This window comes from Kogia breviceps, chromosome X, assembly GCF_026419965.1.
Source record: "Kogia breviceps isolate mKogBre1 chromosome X, mKogBre1 haplotype 1, whole genome shotgun sequence".
NCBI classification, from domain to species: domain Eukaryota; kingdom Metazoa; phylum Chordata; class Mammalia; order Artiodactyla; family Physeteridae; genus Kogia; species Kogia breviceps.
The window spans coordinates 15,885,518-15,909,908 of NC_081330.1; the positions used below are offsets into that span (position 1 = coordinate 15,885,518).

General features: G+C 40.4%; 1 protein-coding gene across 1 annotated transcript; it reads right to left on the reverse strand.

Moving 5' to 3' along the window:
* Positions 1 to 490: 490 nt before the first annotated feature.
* Positions 491 to 9,080, reverse strand: CCDC160 (coiled-coil domain containing 160). Its single transcript, XM_059049880.2, has 3 exons — positions 8,708 to 9,080; positions 7,549 to 7,606; positions 491 to 1,526 (listed from the first exon to the last, which is right to left on the reverse strand). The coding sequence occupies exon 3, from the start codon at positions 1,500 to 1,502 to the stop codon at positions 525 to 527; it is 978 nt and encodes a 325-aa protein (XP_058905863.1). The 5' UTR covers positions 1,503 to 1,526; positions 7,549 to 7,606; positions 8,708 to 9,080; the 3' UTR covers positions 491 to 524.
* Positions 9,081 to 24,391: the final 15,311 nt, after the last annotated feature.

Consider the following 24,391-nt stretch of genomic DNA (forward strand, 5'->3'; position numbering starts at 1 on the left):
GATAGATTTCAGGGAAAGCAGATACATTTCTAGTTTCCCACTGAGTCTGAACAGACTGCTTTAAGACCCATACCCACATGTTATGCTTACACAAATAAATGAGATTTTTATTGTTAATATCAACGAATACAGATGGAAGAATATTCACGTGCCAAGGACACATTGCTCACAAGATCACAAAATGTCTGCTGATCCGTATTCATCAATGATTTGGTGAATCACTACATGTCTTTGAGTAAAAAAAAAAAAAATATATATATATATATATATATATATATATATATATATATATATATATATATATGTAAAGAGATTTCTAAAACTTCATTTCTATTTGGACTCTGGCAATAAATTCATTAGAAAGAGAAAGCAGAAGCTTTGAAGTTAACATCTACACCTTTCACGGATATCTTGATTCACCAAACATGAAAAATCCCATCCCATCACACGTGTTATAAGTTGTACATGGAGAAAGCAAAAGAAACACTGATTTGGCTCAATCATTTGCCTAATGACAGGCTTTTTTATTTTAAAAAAAAATCCCCCATAAAGCTGCCAGGGGCACCTGATGATGTTACAGAAGCAAAGTGCTTCCTAAGCAACTCCAGGGCTCTGTTGTTTCTTGCTTGTACAGTATTCTCCACTCTCAGTTCATTCGTGATGGCGTTGAGTGCTCCGTGGATCTTTTCCATTTCTAATTCATAATACGTTTTCACTTCTTCCTTTAGGAGTGCATTTCCAACCTCAGTTTGCTGCTTTAACTTCCTAACAGCTTCTTTTAAATCCTTGTTCTCGAGGCTCAACTTGTGGATGACCTCTTTGGCTTGCTGGAGCTCTTCTGTTAAGTTTTTAACATCTGTTGCTTTTTCAGAGAGGTCATTTCTTAAAGCTTGAAGTTCCCAGTCTTTCTTGGAAGTTTCCATCCCTGCTTCTTGAAAACTTAGGGGTTTTGAGGAGACTTCTTTTTTGCAGTTCAAAAGTTCTTTTTCCGCATTTTCGAATTCCTCTTCTATTTTTCTGCATTTCATATTAAGCGCTTCCAGCTCTTCATTCAAAAGATTCAGGCGAAGTTTTGGAGACATTCCTTCAGTGAATTTCTTCTTCTTGTCTTTTCGTGGTGGAGTTGATAATTCCTTTGTACCCCAGCTAAGAGGCTCTTCTGCACTATTAAAGCTTTCTTCAGTTGCAATGTCCAAATTAGATGATTCACAGGAGGCAGAATTTGTGTCTGCCTCATTCTTTGAAATGTTTATCTTTCTCTCTCTTAAATTTGGTTCTTGTTCATTTTCATTTGGTTGAGAAATAACTTCTTTCCTTTTAAATTTATTTTCTTCTTGAAACTTTCTACTAGACAAATTAAAAATCCCTTCCATTCTCTTGGCCTTACCTAAAGTCATTTGTTCAGAAGAAGATTCAAACTGAGAAGCCTCATCTAGAATATCCTGTGCACTAAAAAAAGGAGCAAACATATTAACTTTCCAGTGTTTTCTTCTAGCATCCATTTCTTCAGGCACCTCTTCCAATTCCTGAAAAACAAAATTTAAAATCAAGGCACATATTTACACTGGCAGCCGGGGTAGTGGAAAGAACTAAGAATCCTGGCTCATGGGTGTAAGAACCTAAATATTTGAGGGCTGGCACTCCCTCTAACTCACTGAGTGACTTGGGCCTCAGTTCCCTCATTTATAAATGGAAAGGGCTAAACTAGCTAAGTTCTACGGACCTTTCCAGCTTTAGAATTCTCTGATCCTATGAAATATAACCAATAAATGGACACACTTGGCTATTTATTGTAGAGAAAATTATTCTATGAGAAAGCAGCATGAAAACAGACTGCTTTAAAACAGTAAAAGTGATTTTAAATTAATAGGTTAATATTGATAAGTTAAATCTGTGCTTCCAATGTGCCTGTTTTTTTTTTTTTCTAGTTCTTTTCAGTTGGACTACTGTTTATTCATTCTTTAAAGTGACTAAAACATCAGTGCTTAATGCAATGTGAGCTGCTTTGGGTAAAGTATACCATGCAGACTTCCTTATGACTAACTCTGCCAAACGCCCTTCTGTCTTGACCTGTAAATTCCTGCTATTCCAGTCTTGGGCTTTGCTTTTAAGGCAAGACTGCCAAGCGTACAGAATTCTATCCGTTTTGACAGCAATTTAATGATGAGAACCGAATGTCAACAATTGAAAATATTAATGCCACCAAATGCGTTTTTCTCGAGATACTGATTCCAAGTATAGTTTTCAGGTGAAAACTTACCATACTAAATCACAGCTAACTTTCTAAATTCACAAAAATTAGAGGATACTTATTTTGTTTCAAGGAGTCTTCCCTATTCAAAGACAGTCCATAACATACAGCTTTCCTAAAACACAGAAACATTTGATCAGTAACTACTTTTGAGAGAAGAGAGAAAGAAGGACCCAAGCAACATGCTGAAGGGTCACTGGCATCTGAAGCCACCAAACTGGCAACTGTAGTTACCGCCAAATGCTGGGAAGAAGAAGGAGGGGGTCACTTTATTCATTTTATTCATAATTTGCTGTAATATAGTTAGAATATTACCACCGAGAAAAATCAGAGTATGCCTGCATCTATTTTTCCCATGAACACAAATGTAATTTTATCTTGGTAACAAAAAAAATGGCAGTTGTGTTTATTTTTTAATAGTTTCTTTAATATTATTAAAGATTATAAATGTAATATTATATTAATATATTATAATATTTAATAATTGTAATATTTCATATTATATAAAGATGCTAATAGTAGTACATGTTATCTGTAGAATTTTGGAAAATACAGAAAATCACACATACAAGAAAAACCCAAAAGAAATCTTCCTCATAATACTGTGGCCCTGAGATAACCACTTTTTTATATATTATTTCTTGATTATTTTCTTTTTAAACAAGTATGGTTTAAATTCTAACAAATTGTTCTTACTACAGACAATGAGAGAATAAACTCGATACCTACATGCCTGACACCTTCCCCCCAAAAGAAGAGGGAAGGGACTCACTCTATACCCAAGGATACATCTCCACTGACAACTATTTGGCTTTGAGGAAAGGAAAAGGTACAAATATTCAGTGAAGGTGTTAAAATGATTGGTTCAAAAGCCATAACCCAAGCTTTAAGTTTCGTCAATCAGACCACAGTCGTAAGCCAAGACTTGACATTCATGGTATGTAATTGCCATTGGAGCATCCTCTCCTTTCTCTTGAAATAGTCCAATCTGACTTTATTATTCTGTTAGTCGCCATCCAGAAGCATCGATGATCTATCTGTCCTTAAAGAGGAAGACGATCATAATCCCATTTGGCCCCCCCTCTCTAGAAAGATGAATGCAAATACTGGGAATTATTACAGGGATCATAAAGGAAAGGAACAGAGGAAAGAGAAAAGATGGCAATACTAATTGGCAGTCACATTTTTATTTATTTATTTATTTTGGGGTCTTCGTTGCTGTGCGCGGGCTTTTCTCTAGTTGTGGCGAGTGAGGGCTACTCTTCGTTGTGGTGCGCGGGCTTCTCACTGTGGTGGCTTCTCTTGTTGCGGAGCATGGGCTCTGGGCACGCGGTCTTCAGTAGTTGTGGCACGCGGGCTCAGTAGGTATGGTTCACGGGCTCTAGAGCACAGGCTCAGTAGTTGTGGCGCACAGGTTTCGCTGCTCCGCAGTATGTGGGATCTTCCCGGACCAGGGCTCGAACCTGTGTCCCCTGAATTGGCAGGCGGATTCTTAAGCACTGCACCACCAGGGAAGCCCAGTCACATTTTTTAGCAGTCAAATTTTTACCAGACAACACTGTAAAAGTTTAAAAATGCTTCTAATCAGGTAGCAATGGGACAGAGATTACTATTCTTCCTACTTAATTCTGGATGAAAGGCTTTGGTGATATTGATCAGGAAAGCGGTATACAGAGGGGCAAGGCGAGGCCACTTTATATATGAAGCTAGCAATAATGACACATCTGAGATAGAGGTCTGCGTATAGAGAAAGGTTAAAATAGAAAGCTCTTTTCATTAATGATTTTGCACCTTGAAAAAGTGACTTCTATCTCCAACCCTCCCATAGATCTCTGGCTAAACAAATATATATATATATATATATATTTTTTTTTTTTCCCAGCATCACTACGTTTCTTTCTTGGGTCTCTGTATAATTTCCTGATACAGCCCATGCTTTTCACAGAACTGGGAAGAGTCCACTTATTTTATAACTGAGGCTCAGAGAAGTTAAGTGACTTGCCCAAGTCCACACAGCTTAGAGTGGTAAAACTGAGACCCTGTCTCCCAGGTCAGTGATTATTCTAAAATTCCTCTTTATTCTTCTGTTAGGTTTCATTCCACAAATTGAAAGAAAACAACACACTATTTTCAGAGCTTAGGTATTTTTAAAGGGCCACAAAAGGAGAGAGGAAAAATGAAGGGGGGAGGGTAAGGAGAATTGCATGTCACATATCAAAGGCCAGAAAGAGAAAGGTCTGAAAAGCCTTTTGGAATTTCCCTCCCATAGCTTACACAGGGCAGGGTCAAGGGGTCTCTGAGCTGCTTCTTTCTTTCTCTCTCCCTTTCTTTCTCTCTCTCCTTTCCTCCCCTTTCCCTTTCCCCCTTCCCTCCTTCCTTTCTTTTTTTTTCTCTTTCATTGGCAAGATATCCTTTAAGGGCTTGTTCCGAAATCTAGTCACAGAGTATGGCAAAGCCCAGAGTGCGGGTAAAAGGTGCCAGGCTCATTTTCTCTTCACAGATTGCATTGTTTGTTTTTTACGCAGAACAAGTATGACATTAGTATTCTCTGGCAAAGACAAGAAATATGCTTTAAGACAACGATACTCCTTCCTCTACCCTGGCGTGGCAGCCATTTTGCTTTCAATAAACTTGATTAGGTAATTTGTCGCAGCATAAGGCAAATCAAACCAGAGCCATTATTGAAAGTATAAGCATGCCTTTTTAGTGGGTCATTTATTATTACAAGTGCCTACCCAACACTATATTGGATGTTGAAGGACTGAAGGGTAGGGGAAGGAGGTCCAAGAGAAATGAAAAATTTAAAGAAATGAAAACACAGGAAAACAATATAAAGTCATATGACAAAAACAACATTAGTGGTCCTCTAAGCCAGTGATCCCCCAGAAGTCCTTGGGACTGCACTGCTAAGGCATGGTTGTCCATTATATGGCTACATCTGTTCATTTGTGTCTGACATGAACTGATAATGGACACTTGACGGTTCTAGTTAGTGTCTCCCTGAAAACATCACCATTCATCCTCTGGTGACTTCTTTTGCAGTGGCAAAGTAGTAGGGCATTTTGGTGGAGTAAGGAAATTTCTGGACTCATGGAAATGGTTTTTACTCACCTAAAGAATTTGGGAACCACTGATAAAATAAACTGAAAATGGATTTATAATGTAATATCATATAACAATGTAACTGTTGAAAGCTAAGCAAAGAGTGATCACTTATTATGGATCTTTAGGCAAACTGTTTCATAAAAATCTTGGGCAAATGCATATATGTCTTCAAATAGTTCCAGAAAGTAATACACTGTTTATTGTGAAAGGAGAAACCCACAAAACCATCTAATTTTCATTTTCAAGGTATGGGGTCCTGGGGAATATGCTCATATTAAGATGGATAAGTGATCAAATATGTGAAATCTAATTATTTATGTTCTAAAATATTTATACTTTAAACCACATGCTTTAGGGAAATTTGATGACATAAAAATCAAAGATCTCTTTTCTTTCGTGCCTTATCTAATTTACATTAGATTTGATTTCAAAATTTCAGGACCATCTCTTTTGCATAAATCTTGATCTGTCTGCAAAATGCAATTATTCTTCCAAGCAGGGGTAGGCAGGGACTGGGAAACCTCCAGAGGCTTTTTCCCACCTCACAAGAGTGCTTCATCCCAAACTTTGTAAATTGGGAGTGATGTTTAGAAAAGGTCATCTCCAACCTGTGATGGGGCAGTAAGGGGAAGACAAAAGGCCCTTCTTAGCCCAGGCAACGTTTTCCCATTATTCTTGGATGGTTCGGTTCTCTCAACCCTCAGAAAAACTGCTTGGCCAAGACAGGAAAAAAAAAACCATCTGTTTCAAAGAAAGTCACTGGCCTTGCTTCTTTGCTCAACTGTCCAATCTGTTCTCACGTAAAAGCAGTAGTTCTCAACTTATTTTTCTGCTTCCACTGTTCGCAGGCACAAAGCAGTGCCAGCATTATCCCCTCTCCTTGCTCCAGAAGATTCTGACCTGCTCCCTTTAGGGGAGCTTCTCCATTCCCCAGCCTTTCAAAAATCATTGGCTTACAGAAACTATTAAATACAAAAATGAGGACTGCCCAAAGCTGTCTGAAGGAAGGTGGGTAAACATGGTCTACCATGCAAAATTGTGGGGAAGGAAAAGAAAGTTCTTGAAAAAGGAATTAAGTGTGGACTATGGTTAAAAAAAGACTGAAGGAGTCAGATATCTTGGCTCCCACACTTTAGAACTATGTGAAAACTTACCTTTTTGTGAACCTCAGTTTCTTCAGATGTAATATAGGGACAATATACCTATTTCCAGGTGGTGAGGAGAAATTATTGAAAATGAAAATGGAAGCAATTTTAAAGTATACTATACACAATGGGTTTTGTTCTTTTTTAGATTTTCCTTACCCTCCCTTGGAACATAAACCAGTCAAACAACCCAACCCTTCTCCAAAGATATGTACTTCAAGGTTGCCAGCCTGAAGTCATCAGACCTCAGAAAAAGTCAATTTGAAAAAAAAAGGAAGTACTATTAAGGTAAGTAGGAGGGAACCTAAACTTGAATCTTACATTAATTCGACCCGCATCTTCATGGAAGAATTAGCCCTAAATCCCGTAAACGGTTGACGTCCCCAAATTTCCAAAGCTAAATTGATTCTAAGCAGAAGAGTTGTAGTCTTTTCTACATCCGAAGAGATGTGCATTTTTATCACCAATTGCTTTACCATGAACTTTCCAAATGTCCCAGTGTTTTTCAGAGCCACCAATAATATCTTAGAAATATTACAACTGGGGTATCAGTTTGAAGATTATCAAGGATGACTCCACACTCTGAGTTTTTCTTGTGCTCCTGCATCATTTCATACATAGTTTCATTTTACCAACACGCTGTGATCTCCTGGCATCTTACTCATGGTTGTATCCCTGCTGTTGCCTGACACATAGTGGCCCTCAATAAATATTTGTTGAATGAATGACCCTTAATATTCTTCCTGAAAATCCTACAATGTTTTGATTCTAATTGAGTTTCTGTAAGTATTTATAACTTCTCTTTTGGCTTATGAGGTTTTGGGGGGTGACATTTTAGGGAAAGGGCTTTTATTTTTCCCTTAAAGTTTATTTGGCTCACCTAAAGTCTTCAGGACACTTTTCTTTTGTATTTTTACGAGGCTTTTTTGATAGTGTACTGACAGTGCAGACTCATAGTCTAGTTAAAAGATTGAAGATTTACACTGGGTGAGGCTCTGTGCTTCTAAACCTCCATAACCGGCTATCAGCCAGCAAAACGGTACTTACAGTTCCTGACAGCCAAGCTCTTCTATCTGATGCCGCTGTTCTCTTTCTCCGGATTGAACTGTAAAAGAAAATATATTATATATAAAATATATTTTATATATTTCAGTTAATATATAATAAACCAAAATGCCCAAATCTGTGTTCATATGAGATGTAGCTTAAAATTACAAGTGATGGCCTTAATGTCGTTTGGCTTACCTGAAATGCGATGTCAGACACTTTGAAGCAAGTTTCCTTTTTAACTTGTCAACCCAATTTCCCAACTACCACACCATTAAGTCTTCCTTCCCCAAGCAATGCAAATATCAGTATGGGACAAGAATCATGGTGGCATCTTATTCAACACGGTACCTCCTCGCCTTTAGCAACTATTGAACAAATGAGCCACCACTGGCGGCCACAGCGGCATGCTTGTTAGTAAGGAGCAGGCCAAGCGCCACGTTAGCAGAGGCTGGAGCCAAGGCATTGCCTCCCTCCCCCAGAGTCCGGTTATTTTGAAAAATCATTAAAAAGGGACGTGATCCCGGTTTTTGCCTTAATCTTTCATGGTCCTCACATATGAGCCAAGCGGACAAATTGTCTTCTCTATTGTTTGGCCGATATTGAGAGCAAAGCAAAGTACCATTGAAAACCGGGCCCTGTGCACGGTTCTTACCCCCAATTCTTTATGATTAGTGTGGAATAATTCCTTCTAGGAGAAAAGATACGAAGTCGCCTTAATTTCGAAAGGCCAAGTACTTTATTAGTATGGAAGTCACTTTCTTGCTATAAAGCTGCATCTAAGCATGCATAGTTTGGGGGTTTTCTCTGTAAATGGTTAACTAAACTCCTGCCACCGCTGCTTCCAGTGGAGACGAGGTGGGTAGGGTCGGGGTGCTGCCCGGGCCGCCACCGCAGGTGACACCTCCCACCTCGCCAGTCCCTACCCTCTGCTGGCAGGCCGGCAGGGAGAGGGCAGGGGCGAGGCCTGACCCCACTCCTCCTTCCACACCCCGAGTCCCACACCCTGTCCCCTTCCCTCCCAAACGCCCGCCAGTTCCGGGCCGGGGCCCTAAAGGGTGAAGAAACCCGCAGTGGGCCTCGAGGCGGGGAGCGCGCTGCCTCCGCCCGGGTCACCCAGGGAGGGCGAGGGGCTAGCCCGGGCCGGGCGCAGACGTACCTGGCGGCGTGGGTGGGGTCCGGTGGGCCCTGGCCCCTCTTCCCTGAACACGGACACCGGCGGCGGGCGGCTGCCCTGGGTTCGGCTCTGGCCAACGCGACCCGGCCGGACCGGTCCCGGGCAGAGCCTCTGCAGTGCGGGGCCAGCGCGGGTCGCGCCGTTGCCTGGCAACCGGCCAGCCCGATTTAAAGGGACCCGCGCGCCGCTGCCCAGAGCGCCGGGCCGGGCGCTGCCTGGCGATCGTCACAGCCCGCGCGAGCTCTGAGCATGCCCGGTGGGGCGGGCGCCGCGGCGGCTTCTGCCTGCACGAAAGCCGAGCTCGAAGATCAAGAGAGCTGAGTCAGGGCGGGAAGGGGCGAGAAACTGCGGGGCAGCCCCACCGATGGTGGGATTATTACGGAGGTTCTGGGTGACTCACAAAGCCACCTGGACACTGCGACTGTGGGGGAGGAGGGAGCGACACAGGGATAATCCTTAGGCCTGCAGTTTAGTAACGTGACATCGAGGACGGTTAGCTCCGGAAGGTGGCCTGGATTTGGTTCAGGGTCCTTGACAATATGGGAATTGCACCCCGCCCCCCGCCGGTCCGCACAATGGTCTTGCCAGAATTTCTGCCTCTGATCGAGGTTCTAAGGGCGTATGTCAGGAGAGCATGTCCCCTGGTCGTGCCCCTATGGGCGACTGGGCTTGTACCCCGGGTAGCCCACAGTTTTCCTCATGCATCACTCAGGAATTTCTCTAAACCACTCTTGCACCTATTTGACTTTAAGACCTATTGCAGGCAACTAGTCCTACACTACTGGCAGTGTAAACTGGTTTCCTTTGATCAGTCCCCAAACTACTCTGTTTCAGCTTCAAAGATTGCTCACAACTTCCAGGATTTGGTTGGGGGTACAAACCCACGTCCTTCATTTCAGTCCTACTATTTTGTTAAATAAATAAGCGACCTTCTCAGACTTTGATTAGCCTGGCGGCCCAATGATGATTCTTCCATCATCAAATTGGCCGCACACACTGACAACACACCTTGGCTATAGTCTAACAGGGACCCAGCCTGGGCTTGACCTAAAGATGGCCCTCACAAAGATTGGAGGGCCTGGAACAGAGAGGGGCTGGAGTGTCCAAAATAGAAATCCTAGTGACTTTTAGGAAAGCTGGTATTTTCTAGGAAGCATGAAGGTGAAAGGAAACGCTGGCTCTGGAATCTCAGGTGAAAGGAGGTTTATGCATATCTAAAAAGCGGCAGTCTAATTTTTCAAGACCTAGCAAGGGAGTGACTTAGAAACAGGACCAGGATACATTTCTAAACTTCAAAACTTCTTGGGAACCGGATCTAACAGGTGTTTGGTGGCTGGCAAGGTTGCATTCAGGTGCCCGGAGGCCTGGTTCTCAGTCTCCTTTTCCTCCTTAGAGAACCAGTGTCAACAAAGTTTGGAGGAAGGAAGAGGCCTAATGTCAACATGGATTCTGTTATGGACCCCATCAGAATTAGTCTGTGGGATTCTGACAAAACTACTTTCCTCGACATTAAGTCTCTAAATTGCCTTGCATTTATCATGTATATTTTAATTCTTTTAAAAGGGTTAGATTTATTTGTGCTTGATATAAGATCCCTTATTAATGTCATAAAATAATTTCCTAATTGCTCTGTGCCTCAGTTTCTCTGTTTGTACAATGGGAGTAATAATTGAACCTAACTCCTAGGAGTGTTGTGAGGATTGAGTGAGTTAATATTTTTAAAACCCTTAGAGTAGGGCTTCCCTGGTGGCGCAGTGGTTAAGAATCCGCCCGCCAATGCAGGGGACGTGGGTTCGAGCCCTGGTCCGGGAAGATCCCACATGCCGCGGAGCGACTAAGCCTGGGCGCTATAAGTACTGAGGCTGTGCTCTATAGCCGGGAGCCACAACTACTGAGTGTGTGCCACAACTACTGAAGCCCGCGCACTCTATGGCCCATGCTCCGCAACAAGAGAAGCCACTGCAATGAGAAGCCCGCGCACCGCAACAAAGAGTAGCCCCTGCTCGCCGCAACTAGAGAAAGCCCGCACGCGGCAACAAAGACCCAACGCGGCCCCCCCCAAAAAAAACCTTAGAGTAATGCCTGACACATAGCAAACCCTACATAAATGTTTCTATTACCGTTGGTATTAGTATTATCTTGTCCTATAAATTCATTAACCCTCCTAAAATATAAATATAAACACACTGATGGAGGGTAATTCCATGGAGGTCCAGTGGTTAGGAGTCTGTGCTTCCACTGCAGGGGGCCCAGGTTCAATCCTGGGTTGGGGACCTAAGTTCCCACAGCCAAAAAGAAAAGCAAAACCACACTATGGTGACAACTCAGGTGATGGTGATAATTGTGCTCTGGGAAGTGGAGTCCAAAGTCTTGAGATTTAGAATTCCAAACCTTTATTTTCGGTAGAGTCCCAGACTTCCATCAGGCAAGCCCACTCCACTTCCATATCCCTGAAAAAATGCACAAAGGGTTACTTTAGTCTTGCATAATAAATGACATTCTATTTTTAAATATGGTGGGTCACTCCTTCATGTAGTCAAGTATCAAATGGCAGAGAGTAAACAACAGTGAGGACAGAGAGTTTTGTTATTCCAAGCTACTGCAGACTTGGAGATAGGTTTTCAAAAATGGAAGACAGAAAACAGTTTACTACCCTCTGGGACCTTTATCAATACCAAAGCAACAAGGCACTTGATAACAATAAAATCATACACTCATACAATGGAACCCAAGCTTCTTGTTTTACCAAGCAGGATATTGACACCCAGGCAAGTAATGTGATTTACCCTTTGATCACACAGCAAAATAAGCTGCTTTTTGATTTCACCGGCAAACAATCCCTGCTTGAGTGGCCTCAAGCCTGGGATATTTGGGACAATGAGAAAATACACATTTATAGGTATATGTGTCATGTTGATAAATATTTTTTTATAAATTTATTTATTTTTATGTATTTTTGTCTGCATTGGGTCTTTGTTGCTGTGTGTGGGCTTTCTCCAGATGCAGCGAGCGGGGGCTACTCTTCACTGTGGTGCGCGGGCTTCTCACTGTGGTGGCTTCTCTTGTTGTGGAGCACAGGCTCTAGGCATACGGGCTTCAGTAGTTGTGTCTCGCGGGAGCTAGAGCACAGGCTCAGTAGTTGTGGCACACGGGCTCAGTAGTTGTGACTCACAGGCTCTAGAGCACAGGCTCAGTAGTTGTGGCGCACGGGCTTAGTTGCTCCGTGGCATGTGGAATCTTCCCGGACCAGGGCTCGAACCCGTGTCCCCTGCATTGGCAGGCAGATTCTTAACCACTGCACCACCAGGGAAGCCCTCCTGTTGATAAATATTTAAATTATTCATGCAGGTAATAATAAGTAACATTTCTCACACTTCACATCTTGTACATCAGCATATTCTGTTGGCTGTACCTTCATAATGTATTCAGAATCTGTTGGCTTCTCACTGTCTCTACTATCACCACTCTGATACTGGCCCCCATCATCTCTTGACTGGACTATGAAAAATAGCCTCCTAACTGCTTCTACCCTTGCCCTGTATTAGTTTCCTAGGGCTGCTGTATCAACGTATCACAAACCAGGGGTGGGGGGCTTAAAACAACAGACACTTATTCTCTCACAGTTCTAGAATGTAGAAGTCTGAAATCAAGGTGTCTTCAGGGTTGATTCCTTCTGGAGCCTCTGAGGGACAATCTGTCTCTCCTAAGTTCTGGGGGCTGCCAGCAATCTGTGGCCTTCTCTGGCTTGTAGACACATCACTATGTGACTATGTGCCTTCACAGAGCTATTTTCCCTCTGTGGGTGTCTGTGTCCAAATTCCCCTCCTCTTATAAGGACATTAGTTACTGGATTTAGGGCCCACTTTAATCCAATATGACCTCATCTTAACTTGATTACATCTGCAAAAACCCTATTTCTAACAAAAGCACACTCATAGGTACAGGGGCAGGTAAGAACTTGAGCGTATCTTTTTTTGGGGGGACACAATTCAACGCACAACCCCCCACCATCTATTCTCCACATGGATCCAGAGAGACTGTTATAAACTATTAAGTCAGACCATGTTACCAATCTGCTCAAAAGCCTACAAAGGCTCTCAATCTGACTTGTAGTAAAAAAACTAAATCCTTATAACAGCCTACAAGGTCCCACAGGATTTGCATGGAGAATCCCGTACCCTCTTCTCCACCCCTCCCCAGACAATACCTCTTTGAACTCCTCTCCTGCCACTTTGTCCCTTGATGACTCTACTCCAGCAGTACTGGCTGCCTTGTTGTTCCTAGAACACCCAGGCACCCTCCTACCATAAGGGACTTAGCTACCTGTTCCCTCTCCTTGAATGCTCTTTGAAAGGTACATGATATCCACATATCTTAATTCCTTACCTTCCTCAAGTCTTTGTTCAGGTCTTAGCTTCTCTGTGAGGCCTATCCTGACCCTTCTATGTAATCTTGTCAACTTTCAACCTCTCCAGCATCCCCGCTGCTCCTTATCCTACTCTACTTTTTAAAAACATAGCGCTGGGCTTCCCTGGTGGCGCAGTGGTTGGGAGTCCGCCTGCCGATGCGGGAGACGCGGGTTCGTGCCCTGGTCCGGGAGGATCCCGCATGCCGCGGAGCGGCTGGGCCCGTGGGCCATGGCCACTGGGCCTGCGCGTCCGGAGCCTGTGCTCTGCAGCGGGAGAGGCCACAACAGTGAGAGGCCCGCATACCACAAAAAAAAAAAACAAAAAACAAACAAACAAACAAAATAAATAAAAACATAGCACTTACCATTTTCAAAAATACTATACTATGTTGTTTTCCTTCTGTTCTCTCCATCCCCGCCCCCTCCAGGCTGCACTACACTATAAGCTCCAAGAGGGCAGGGATCTTTGATTGTTCACTGATATAGCCTAAGCACCAAATAAAGTGCCTGGCACATGGTAGGCACTGAACAAATATTTGTTCAATAGATGAATGAATGAATGGAGTTCATACCTTGTGCCAGGAGTGATTCCTTTAACTTTCATAAAGTACTATTATTACCTATATTTTTGGATGAGAAAACTGAGCCACAAAAAGGTTAAGTAACTTGCCTAAGGCCCCACCGTTAGGGAGTAGCGGAGCTGGGGTTTGAACTCAGGCGGGTCTGGTTTTCAACTATGCAGCACTGACATATAAAGGGCATCTGACCACAAGTGCCTGGGAGACCCTGTATCTCGTGCTCTGACATTCACGTTTTGCAACAGCAGGTGATGAACAGTAACTGTTTTAAACTGTTGACATATCATATGTTGCTGAGATAGAGTTTGATGTTGTTTGTACATTGCACTGCACAAGCTCTGGAGACTTGTTATCTGGGTTCAAATACCAGCTCCACCACTTAGCTGTTATGGGTCTTTGAACAAATTGCTTAACTTCTCTGTATCCCAGATTCTTTACTGGTAAATGGGGAGTAATTATAGTACCTACTTCACAGGATGGCTTTGAGGATAAATTAGTTAATATACGTAAAGCAATTAGAACTGTGCTTGGTAAATAGAAAGCACTCAACACGTTTTAGCCATTGGTAGTAGTAGTCGTGTATAATAAAAGTATCAAATTTTGATCCAGTCTTGCCTGTAATATAGAAGTCATTATACAGGCAAAACTTATTTCTGGTGTTAGAAGGTAGAATAATAGTTATCTCAGGGGAGATAGTGACCAAGGGAGGGCACCAGGCAGGCTTCTGGGGTTTTGGTAATGTTCTATCTCTTGATCTGGGCACTGGTTATATTGATGCTTTTACATGTAAAAATCATGGATTGTACCCTTAAGATTTGCAAATTTTTTCTGTTTGTGTACCTCAATAAAATTTTGATTCAAAAGCAACCGAATCCAGCCTTATATGACTTTCTTCTAATTTATCTGTTCTTTTTCTTCAATTTCCCCCAACTCCCATTTATCCAAGCAATGATTGCTGAGTAGCTCAACATGCCTGGAATTGGGCTAAATGCTAGGAGCATTCAGGTAGACGAATGTGATAAATGCCGTGATGGTAATATTTATAAAATAAGGATGGGCTCGGATGAAAAAGTGGTCAATCAGATGGGGAAGGGGTTTGAGTCCAGGAAGTCTTAAGTTCCTCAGAAGTTGAACCTCTAAGGTGGGTCTTGAAAGATAAATAGTAGTTCTCCATGCAGACCAAGGAGGTAAAAGTGGAGGAAATAGCATGTGCAAAGGCACAGAAACACAAAACAGTATGACAGATTAGAAAACTTAAGATAATTCAGATTTACTAGAACTTATTGTGCAAGGCAATAGGTGGGAGGAGCTGGAGTAAAAACAAGAGCCCTCAGAAAAAGGTATTAAGACTTGTTGGTGAAAGTGATTTTGGTTTAACAAATTAAACTATTTGGAAATCCAAACAGATGCATTCATATAGTTGATGTGCCTTACAAAATCATTCTTGATTTAGGAAATATTTATTGATTTATCTTCAACATATCATGTAGTATGCTGGGCACTGGACACTCAAAAATTAGTAAGATCAACAAACTCCAAGCATAAAAAACATAAAGAAAACTACACCAAGGCATGTGATAATCAAACTGCTTAAAACCAGTGATACAGGGCTTCCCTGGTGGCGCAGTGGTTGAGAATCCGCCTGCCAATGCAGGGGACGCGGGTTCGTGCCCCGGTCCGGGAGGATCCCACATGCCGCGGAGCAGCTGGGCCCGTGAGCCGTGGCCGCTGAGCCTGCGCGTCCGGAGCCTGTGCTCTGCAACAGGAGAGGCCACGACAGTGAGAGGCCCGCGTACCACAAAAACCAAAAAAAAAAAAAAAAAAAAACAGCGATACAGAAAAGCTTAAAAGCAGCCAGAGAAAAAAGACATATTATATACTGAGGATAGGAGATTTCTTATCAGAAAAAATGCAAGCCAGAAGACAGTGGAACAACACCTTTAAGGTGGTGCAAGAAAAGAAAAAGTCAACCTAGATTTCTTTCCTCAATAAATACATCTTTCAAAGCAAAAGCAAATAAAGATTTTTTCAGATATTAAAAAAGCTGAAAGAACTCATCACCAGAAGACCTGAACTCCAAGAAATGTTAAAGGAAGTCCTTCAGTCCTGATAGAGGATGAAAATCTGGATCTACACAAAGGCTGCAGCGCCCCAGAAATAGTAAATATATAGGTACATATAAAGACTTCTTATTCGAGTCTCTTTAGAGATATTCAACTGCCTAAAGCAAAAATTATCAACATTTTGTGGGTTTATAACATATGTAAAAGTAAAATGTATGACAAAAATAGCACAGATGATGGAGGGAAGAAATGGAAGCATAATATCGCAAGGTACTATATGTGAGCGTCATACAGTATATCACTTGAAGGTAGACTCTAATAAGTAAAGTGTGTATACAGATAGTTCTCATTTTGCTTGGTTTCAATATGCACAAATTTCAGTTCATTAAATAACACCAGTCTCCCAACAACACGGTTCAAATTTTAATTACCACAGTATATTAACTGTAATTGCATCAAGTTACAGACTTTGCTGCTAGCTCTTCAATCCATACACAGCTATGTAAATAACAGATGTGCATCATGATCAGTCATCAATCACATCACTTTGTTCAAAGTTTGCTGGTAATTGGTCGCTTCACAGCTGTATTCATTTCATGCACAGACAGCAAAGTGTGTAGTTGCGTTGATTCCATGAATCCCAGTGATAAATCCAAGTGGCATTTTACTAAAACGGATAACAAAGAGAGAGAATTGGCCAACAATTCATTTACATGTGAACATCCAATTTTTCTGACACTATTTGTTAAAGAGATTATTCTTTTCCTGCTGAATGTCTTGGCACCGTTGTCAAAAATCAGTTGACTGTTGGCAGGGGAGGGATAATTTAGGATTATGGGATGAACAGATACACACCACTATATAAAAAAATAGATAAACAACAAAGGATTTACTGTATAGTGCAGGGAACTATATTCAGTATCTTGTAATAATGTATAATGGAAAAGAATCTGAAAAAAATATATACATGTATATAAACTGAATCACTTTGCTATACACCTGAAACTAACACAATATTGTAAACCAAAAATAAATAAATAAATGTAAAAATTCAATTGACTATAAATTTGAGGGTTTACTTCTGCACTCCCCATTCTATCCCATCGATCTATATGTCTATCTTTGTACTAGTACCACACTGTCTTGATTACTGCAGTGCTGCAGTAAGTTTTGAAATTGGGATACATGAGTCCTTCAACTTCGTTCTTCTCTTTCAAGGTTGTTTTGGCTGTTTTGATCTCCTGGAATTTCCATATAAATTTTAGGGTCAACTTGTCAATTTCTGTAAAGAAGCCAGCTGAGATTTTCATAGGAATTTCCTTGAATCTGGAGATCGAGTTGGGTTGCATACTATTTTATGATATATACGTTTCCCATTCATTTCCTTTCAACATTTCTGCTTTCTTATGTTTTTTGATATGTCTCAGTAAATAACTGGTTGTATGTTTCTTGAGACCAGTCTGACAATCTTTGTTCAGTTTAACTACTTGAATATTTGGGTTAACTCTATAGCCTTATTTTTGTTCTGTAAGTTCCTCTTTTCCACATTTCTTTCCCTTCTTTCTCACCTTCTTTTATTCCACAGTTTCCTTATCTTTCAATTTCAAGATTATGCCCTCTGATTTTATTTTTAAATGGTTATCCATTCCTGAGACTGCAATATGAAAACTTACAAAAATTTGGAACTAATTAATACTCTTGTGACAACAAAAGAAACTTTAAATACTGCTCCCTCTCAGTTTGTGTTGGTATTGTATTTTAATTCAATATATTTATATACTTTAACCCTCTAAGACTTAATTACTTTTTAAAGTAATTAAGTTACTATTTAGTTAATATTAGTTAGTATTAATATTAAATATTTATTTAGAGTTATTCAGTATTTTCACTTGCTTTGCTCTGTTCTCCTTTCTGAATCTCTGGCATCTGCAACAAATTTTCTTCTACCTTTGGAATTTCCTTTAATGGGGTTCTACTGGTGGCAGTTCCTCTCATTATATTCCACTCTCTTGCTTGAAAGATACTTTTGCAAGGCATACACTTGTAGACTGATAGTTCTTTTCCACTGGCACATTAAAGCTATAATTCGATAGTCAATTGACTGCACTGTTACTGTTGGGAATCAGCTGTCAGTTAGCTGTCTAGCATCTCTCCTTTCTTTGAAAGTAGTCTGTATCTTTTCTCTGGCTGCTCTACTCTGGTTGTCTCTGCTCAGTTCTGAAAAGCTCTCAGCTATTGCCTCTCTAGACTCTCCTTCTAGAACTCTGATTAAGTGTATACTTCAGACCTGAATCTATCATTCTAAATTCCAAGTTTCTTTCTTCTTTGCTTTCTTTTATCTTTTTTTTGTCAGAAAAAAAGCTTTATTATACATCTTGGTTTGAAACTTATGAAACAATAGCAAAGCCTGTCTATAAGATCATTTTGTAGCCTCCTTCATATATTCTACCTCTTTGCCTCTCTGTTCTGATTTCTGAATAATTTCTTTTCTTAAAAAATTTGAGGACTTCCCTGGTGGCTCAGTGGTTGAGAGTCCGCCTGCCGATGCAGGGGACATGGGTTCGTGCCCCGGTCCGGGAAGATCCCACATGCCGTGGAGCGGCTGGGCCCATGAGCCATGGCCACTGGGCCTGCGCGTCCGGAGCCTGTGCTCCGCAACGGGAGAGACCACAACAGTGAGAGGCCCGTGTACCGCAAAAAAAAGGAAAAAAAATTTTTTGAGATATTATTGACCTGTGACATTATATTAGTTTCAGGTGTACATCAAAGTGATTTGATACTTGTATATATTGTGAAATGATCAGCACGATAATTCTAGTTAACATCTTTCATCACCACACAGTTACAATTTTTTTCTTGTGAGAACTTTTAAGATTTATTGCCTTATAAATAATTTCTTCTGAAATGTCTTCCAATCCACTAATTCTCTAATTAATTGTGTCTAAATTGCTGTTAATCTCTTCAATTTATTGAGTTCCTAATTTCAATCATGAATTTTTTTTCTCTCTGAAGTTCAATGAAATTGTTTTTCAAATATGCTCATTCTTTAGCATTTCTTGTTTCCCACACACGTTTACTTCTTTAAACATAGCTCTTCATATTCTGTGTTTAATAATTCCCATATCTAAATTATTTCCACATATGGCTCTGCTGTCTGTTACTTTTTGCTAATTCTCACTTATGGTAAATCAATTCCTTGTTTTATTATTAACTTTTTTGTGAGCTGCTCACTTTCCTTACAAAATAATTTTAACAAATTCTTTGAGATCTAGGACAAAGGTGAATTTCTTCACAAAGGATCTATGTTTGCTTTTGCTAAGTGTCTGGGAACATTAACAGGCCAGAATCACTTTAAATTTATGACTAGAGATGTCTTGAGTCACCGCAGCAGTGTGATTTGGGGCTGCGTGATGACAGCTTCTCGGCCAATTTTTTCCCCCTTGTCCTGCTTGGCACCACCGAGAAAATATTCTTTTGTAGTCCCTGGGGGAGTGGGTGTGAAAGCAAGTTAAGTTCTCCTTTACTGAGGATTTATTCCTTTGGGGAATAAATCCAGTTTAATAGGAAAAGGACTTCTATTAGACTGTTCACCTTTAATTGGTCTCTGGGCTTGTGTCTTTTACCCCTATGTTTTGAATGGCTTTTGGGAAGTTGAAATCCTCAAACACCCAAATTCCTCAATTGTTTTCAGGACAAAACTGATTTCACTACTTCACTTCTCTATGTTCTCACATTCTTGGAGGTTTTATCCTGATAATTCCTTACCTTACAGACCTTCAAGGCTTTTCAGTAGATGTTTTCTCATCTATGAACCGTACTTTTTGTTGTTCTCCGCAGTGATGACATGCCAGAAACAGAAAGCCTATACTCCCTCTTTGGCCCACTTCAACATAGCTTCTGGATTCACTAAAACTTCTTTTACAGAGGTCAGAAAAGATCACTAAGCTGCCATATCGATTTGACATACTTTTCATTCCTATTGAATTCAACCTCTCCACAGTTTCTGACACACCTGATTATATTCCTTCCCGCTTAGAACCAGTTTCTGCTTCCACAACACCTCACTTTCCTATACAGCTCCTCAATGACCACTCCTCAGGGCTCACATCTGGCCCTTCTCATTTCTGCATCTCCTCTGCCACCATTCTGCCTTCACCTACTAACATCTACCTCTTATATTACTTCAATAGCCTCCTCGTGATGTCCTCTGCCCACTCTTCAACCAATTCATTCTCAGCAACCAGAGTGATCTTTGAAAAAGGAAAATTATTGGGAGCTTGGGATTAACATACACATACTACTATATAGAAAATAAATAACCAACAAGGACCTACTGTATAGCACAAGGAACTCTACTCAATTTTCTGTAATAACCTGTACAGGAAAAGAACCTGAAAAAGAATGAATATATGTATATGATGAATATATGTATAACTGAATCACTATGCTGTACACCTTAAACTAACATAACATTGTAAATCAACTATACTTCAATAAAATGTTTAAAAGATAAAGTTCTTTGAGGGGACTTCCCTGGAGGTCCATTGGTTAGGACTCCGTGCTTCCACCGTGGGGGGGCGTGGGTTCGATCCCTGGTCGGGGAACTAAGATCCTACATGCTGCACAGCATGGCCAAAAAAGAAAAAAAAAAGAGGAGACTGTAGAAAAAAATAAAGTTCTTTGAGAACAAAATAAAAAAATAAAAATGAAAATTAGATCATTTTACCTGGGTCAAACCATTCAAAGTACCGCATTTGAACTTTAGATAAATTCCAAACTATTTACCATTACCCACAACCACAAACTCTGTATGATCTAACTTCTGCCTATATATCCCTAATGTCCCCTCATATAATGCCATAGACAAACGGATGTTTTTGTCAGCTCTTCAAACATGTCAAACTCTTCTCTCACCTCCGGTTCTTTACAATTGCTGTTCCCTCTTCCTGGAATATTGTTTCCATGATTTTGACATGACTAACTCCTAGTCATACATCATTAGCTCACCTTAACTGTTACTTTCTCAGAGACTTTTCCTGACCACCTGATCCAATGGCCTCCTGTCCTTTTTCCTTAGAAAATTTATCCTAATTTGCAATGAAATATTTATTGTAGGTTTATTTATTTAAGGTCTGTTCCCCCAATTATCTTTAAATGTCAAGAAGGTGGAGGCCTTGCTTGCTATCTTCCCACTCTATGCCCAGGACATAGCACAGTGTTTAGCCCAAGAAGCATATGTTAAATGATTGATTTATTTCCCCTTAAGCAGACCTACATGAATAGTATAATTATAATTAAAAATTACACGTTGAACACAGAATTAGAACCAAGGGGAATGAGTTCGATGGGCGGCCTCCAATCTTTTTGGCACCAGGGACAGGTTTTGTGGAAGACAATTCTTCCTCGGATGGTGGGGGGGACAGTTCCAGCAGTAATGCGAGTGATGGTTTAGGCGGTAATGTGAGAGATGGGGAGCCATGGGGAGCGGCAGGTGAAGCTACGCTTGCCGTCCCACCACTCACCTTCTGCTATGTGGCCCGGTTCCTAACAGGCTGCAGACGGTAGGGTTGGGGAACCCTGAGTTAGATAACAAGAATACTCCTAGAAATCAGGCTAAAATAAGATACATCTGTGACTAGACCCATAATGCTTAAAGCCATGGAGCCTAGATTACTTTCCCCTGCTTAATATTTAATGGATAAGACCAGCATCTTCCTCAATAACTTAATACACGGCCTTTTATTATTGTTATCTACACTTTAGTTAAAGCAAATGAATAATCATCTACAAATAGCGTATATCTTTCATGTTGGCTTAGAATTTTGTTATTTGGAATCCCCCCAAATTTCACCCCCCCCCAAAAAAGCAAGGGTTTTTAGTCAATGAGTGCGAATAATTTGTTGGTAATTGAAGTATTCACTATGCGGTCATTTAGATAAAATAAAGTTACTTTTCAAGCTCAGGCTATGACTATCAGAGGGAATGTTCGAGGGAAATGTTCAAATTTAATGTAATTTACTTATATCCAAAATTTCATAGAATAAAGCTTCAAGTTTAGAGACTACTGCCGTCTTAACCATATTAAGTCTTCCAATTCATGAACATGGAGTTCTTTTCATTTATTTGGGTCTTTCATTTCTTTCAATAATATTTTGTAGTTTCCAGTCTTGGACTTCTTTCATGTTAAATTTATTCATAAGCATTTTATTCTTTTTAGTGCTATTATAAATAGGATTATTTTCTTTATATCATTTCTGGAGTGTTCTTCACTAGTGTATAGAAATACAAGTGATTTTTGTATATTGATATTGTATCCTGCTACCTTGCTATACTGGTTTATAAGCTCTAAGAGGTTTTGTGTGTGTGTGTATGTGTGTGTGAATCTTCAGGATTTTCTATATAAAAGAGAAATTTATAATTTAAAAATTCCCCCCAAAGAAATCTTCAGACCCAGATAATTTTACTGGAGAATTCCACCAAATGTTTAAATATTTAACTCCAGTTTTGCACAATCCCATCCAGAAAATAGAAGGGGAGGGAAAACTTCCCAATTCATTTTACGAAACTAGTATTACCTCTGCTACCGCTCCAGTGGGGAGGAGAAGAAGCCAGGAATGGCAAGTCCAAGCTGTTCATGTGGTCTCCACTGATACCTTACAGGGGGGAGGGAAGAAGAAGGGACACTTACTATGGGTCAGCAGAGTGGAAGTCCTGGCCCCAGACTCGGCTTTCTCTGACACCACCCTGGTGGGAATGTTGCAGCACTTTGTTGCCGCCTGCTTAGTGTGGAATTCTAAGCCAGCAACTGAGCATTTGCTGCTGGAGCTGGGGGTGGGATCACAGATTTTTTTTCTGTGGTGTTTGGCTGGATTAGAGCAGTTCCTGAAAAATGTTTTCTTTCTTGCTAGGCTGCCCCTTTCCTGGCCTTTTGGCTAAAGAGTGCAGGTTTTTACTGGGACTTTTTTGGGTCTGTTCCTCTTGGCATTTCTGGGTTGCCAACTTCTCCATCTCCATGTCTGAGAAAAATGAGGCAAAAAAGAAAACCCGGGGAACTCAACACCATGTTATTCCTTGGGGACCAAGGTCCCTAGCCAGTATGGTTTGTCTGTTTCAGTCCAACTTTCAGAGTCTTCTTCTGTTGTACTTGGAGGGAGGAATAGGAAAAATTATGTCTATACAATATTCCTGGAAGAGGAAGTCTTCTTGATAAGTTTTTTTTTTTAACAAAGAAACAAAACACTTTAATTCTCAACGTTTTTAATATTTTAAATTACAGTGTACTAGATACATATTCACTTTACTACATTTTCTTTTCTCTATACATTTATAAACAACAGTAAAAGAGTTTTAATATTTTGATAAAAATTTTCAAGCTCGGGCTTCCCTGGTGGCACAGTGGTTGGGAGTCCGCCTGCCGATGCAGGGGACACGGGTTCGTGCCCCGGTCCAGGAGGGTCCCACGTGCTGCGGAGTGGCTGGGCCCATGAGCCATGGCCGCTGGGCCTGCACATCCGGAGCCTGTGCTCCGCGGTGGGAGAGGCCACAACAGTGAGAGGCCCGCGTACCGCAAAAAAAAAAAAAAAAAAAAAAAAAAAAAAAAAAATTTTCAAGCTCACAGAACTATTGTTACTTTCTCATTATTACGATCTCTTTGTATAGCTCAGCTTGCATGGTCATTTTTATAGTCCAGCAGTACCATGCAAAGCGACTACTTCCTGTACTATAAGCCCAAGAAAGCAACCATTAAAATACAACTACAGAGTTATAACTAATGTCAACAAAGGAGATAAGAAGTAATAATTAAAACTACTCAATCCAAAGGAAGGCAGACAAAGGAACAAAAAAGAAATGGGACAAATAGAAGATAAATAGTACAAAGGTAGACTTAAACCCAAACATATCAATAATCACATTAAGTATAAATGGTTGATACACCTCAAGATTGTCATATTGAATAACAAAGTTTCAAACATATGTCACTTTCAAGAAACTTTAAATATAAAGACACATAGGATAAAACCAAATGGATGGATAAAGATACTGTGCTAACACTAATCAAAAGAAAGCTGAAGAGGTTATATTAATATCAAAGTAGATTCTCAGAGTAAAAACTATTACCAGGGGTAAAGAATATCACTGCATAATGATAAAACAGTTGATTCTTCTGGATAAGATAAGAAGCCTAAATATTTTTGTGCCTAATATCAGAGCTTCAAATTACATGAAGCATAAACTTATACAATTGCAAAAAGAAACAGACAAATCCACAATTACAGTTGGAGACTTCAACACCCCTCTCTCAATAATTGATAGGGCAAGTAGACAGAAAGTCATTAAGAATATAGAAGAACTGAGCAACATTATTGGCTAATTTGACCGAATTAATATTTACACAAAATTCTACCACTAACAGCAGAATACATATTGTTTTCAATTACACAGCTTGTCCAAGATAAAACATTTTCTGGGCCATAAGTCCCAATGAATTTAAAAGAATTCAAATAAAACATGTTCTCTGATCACAATGGAATTAAATTAGAAATCAATAACAGAAGGATATCTGAGAAATCTTCAAATATTTGGAAGCTAACACACTTCTAAATGACATATGGGTCAA

Coding starts and splice junctions, on each gene's coding strand:
- CCDC160 (XM_059049880.2), bottom strand. CDS start 1,502: ATGGATGCTAGAAGAAAACACTGGAAAGTTAATATGTTTGCTCCTTTT.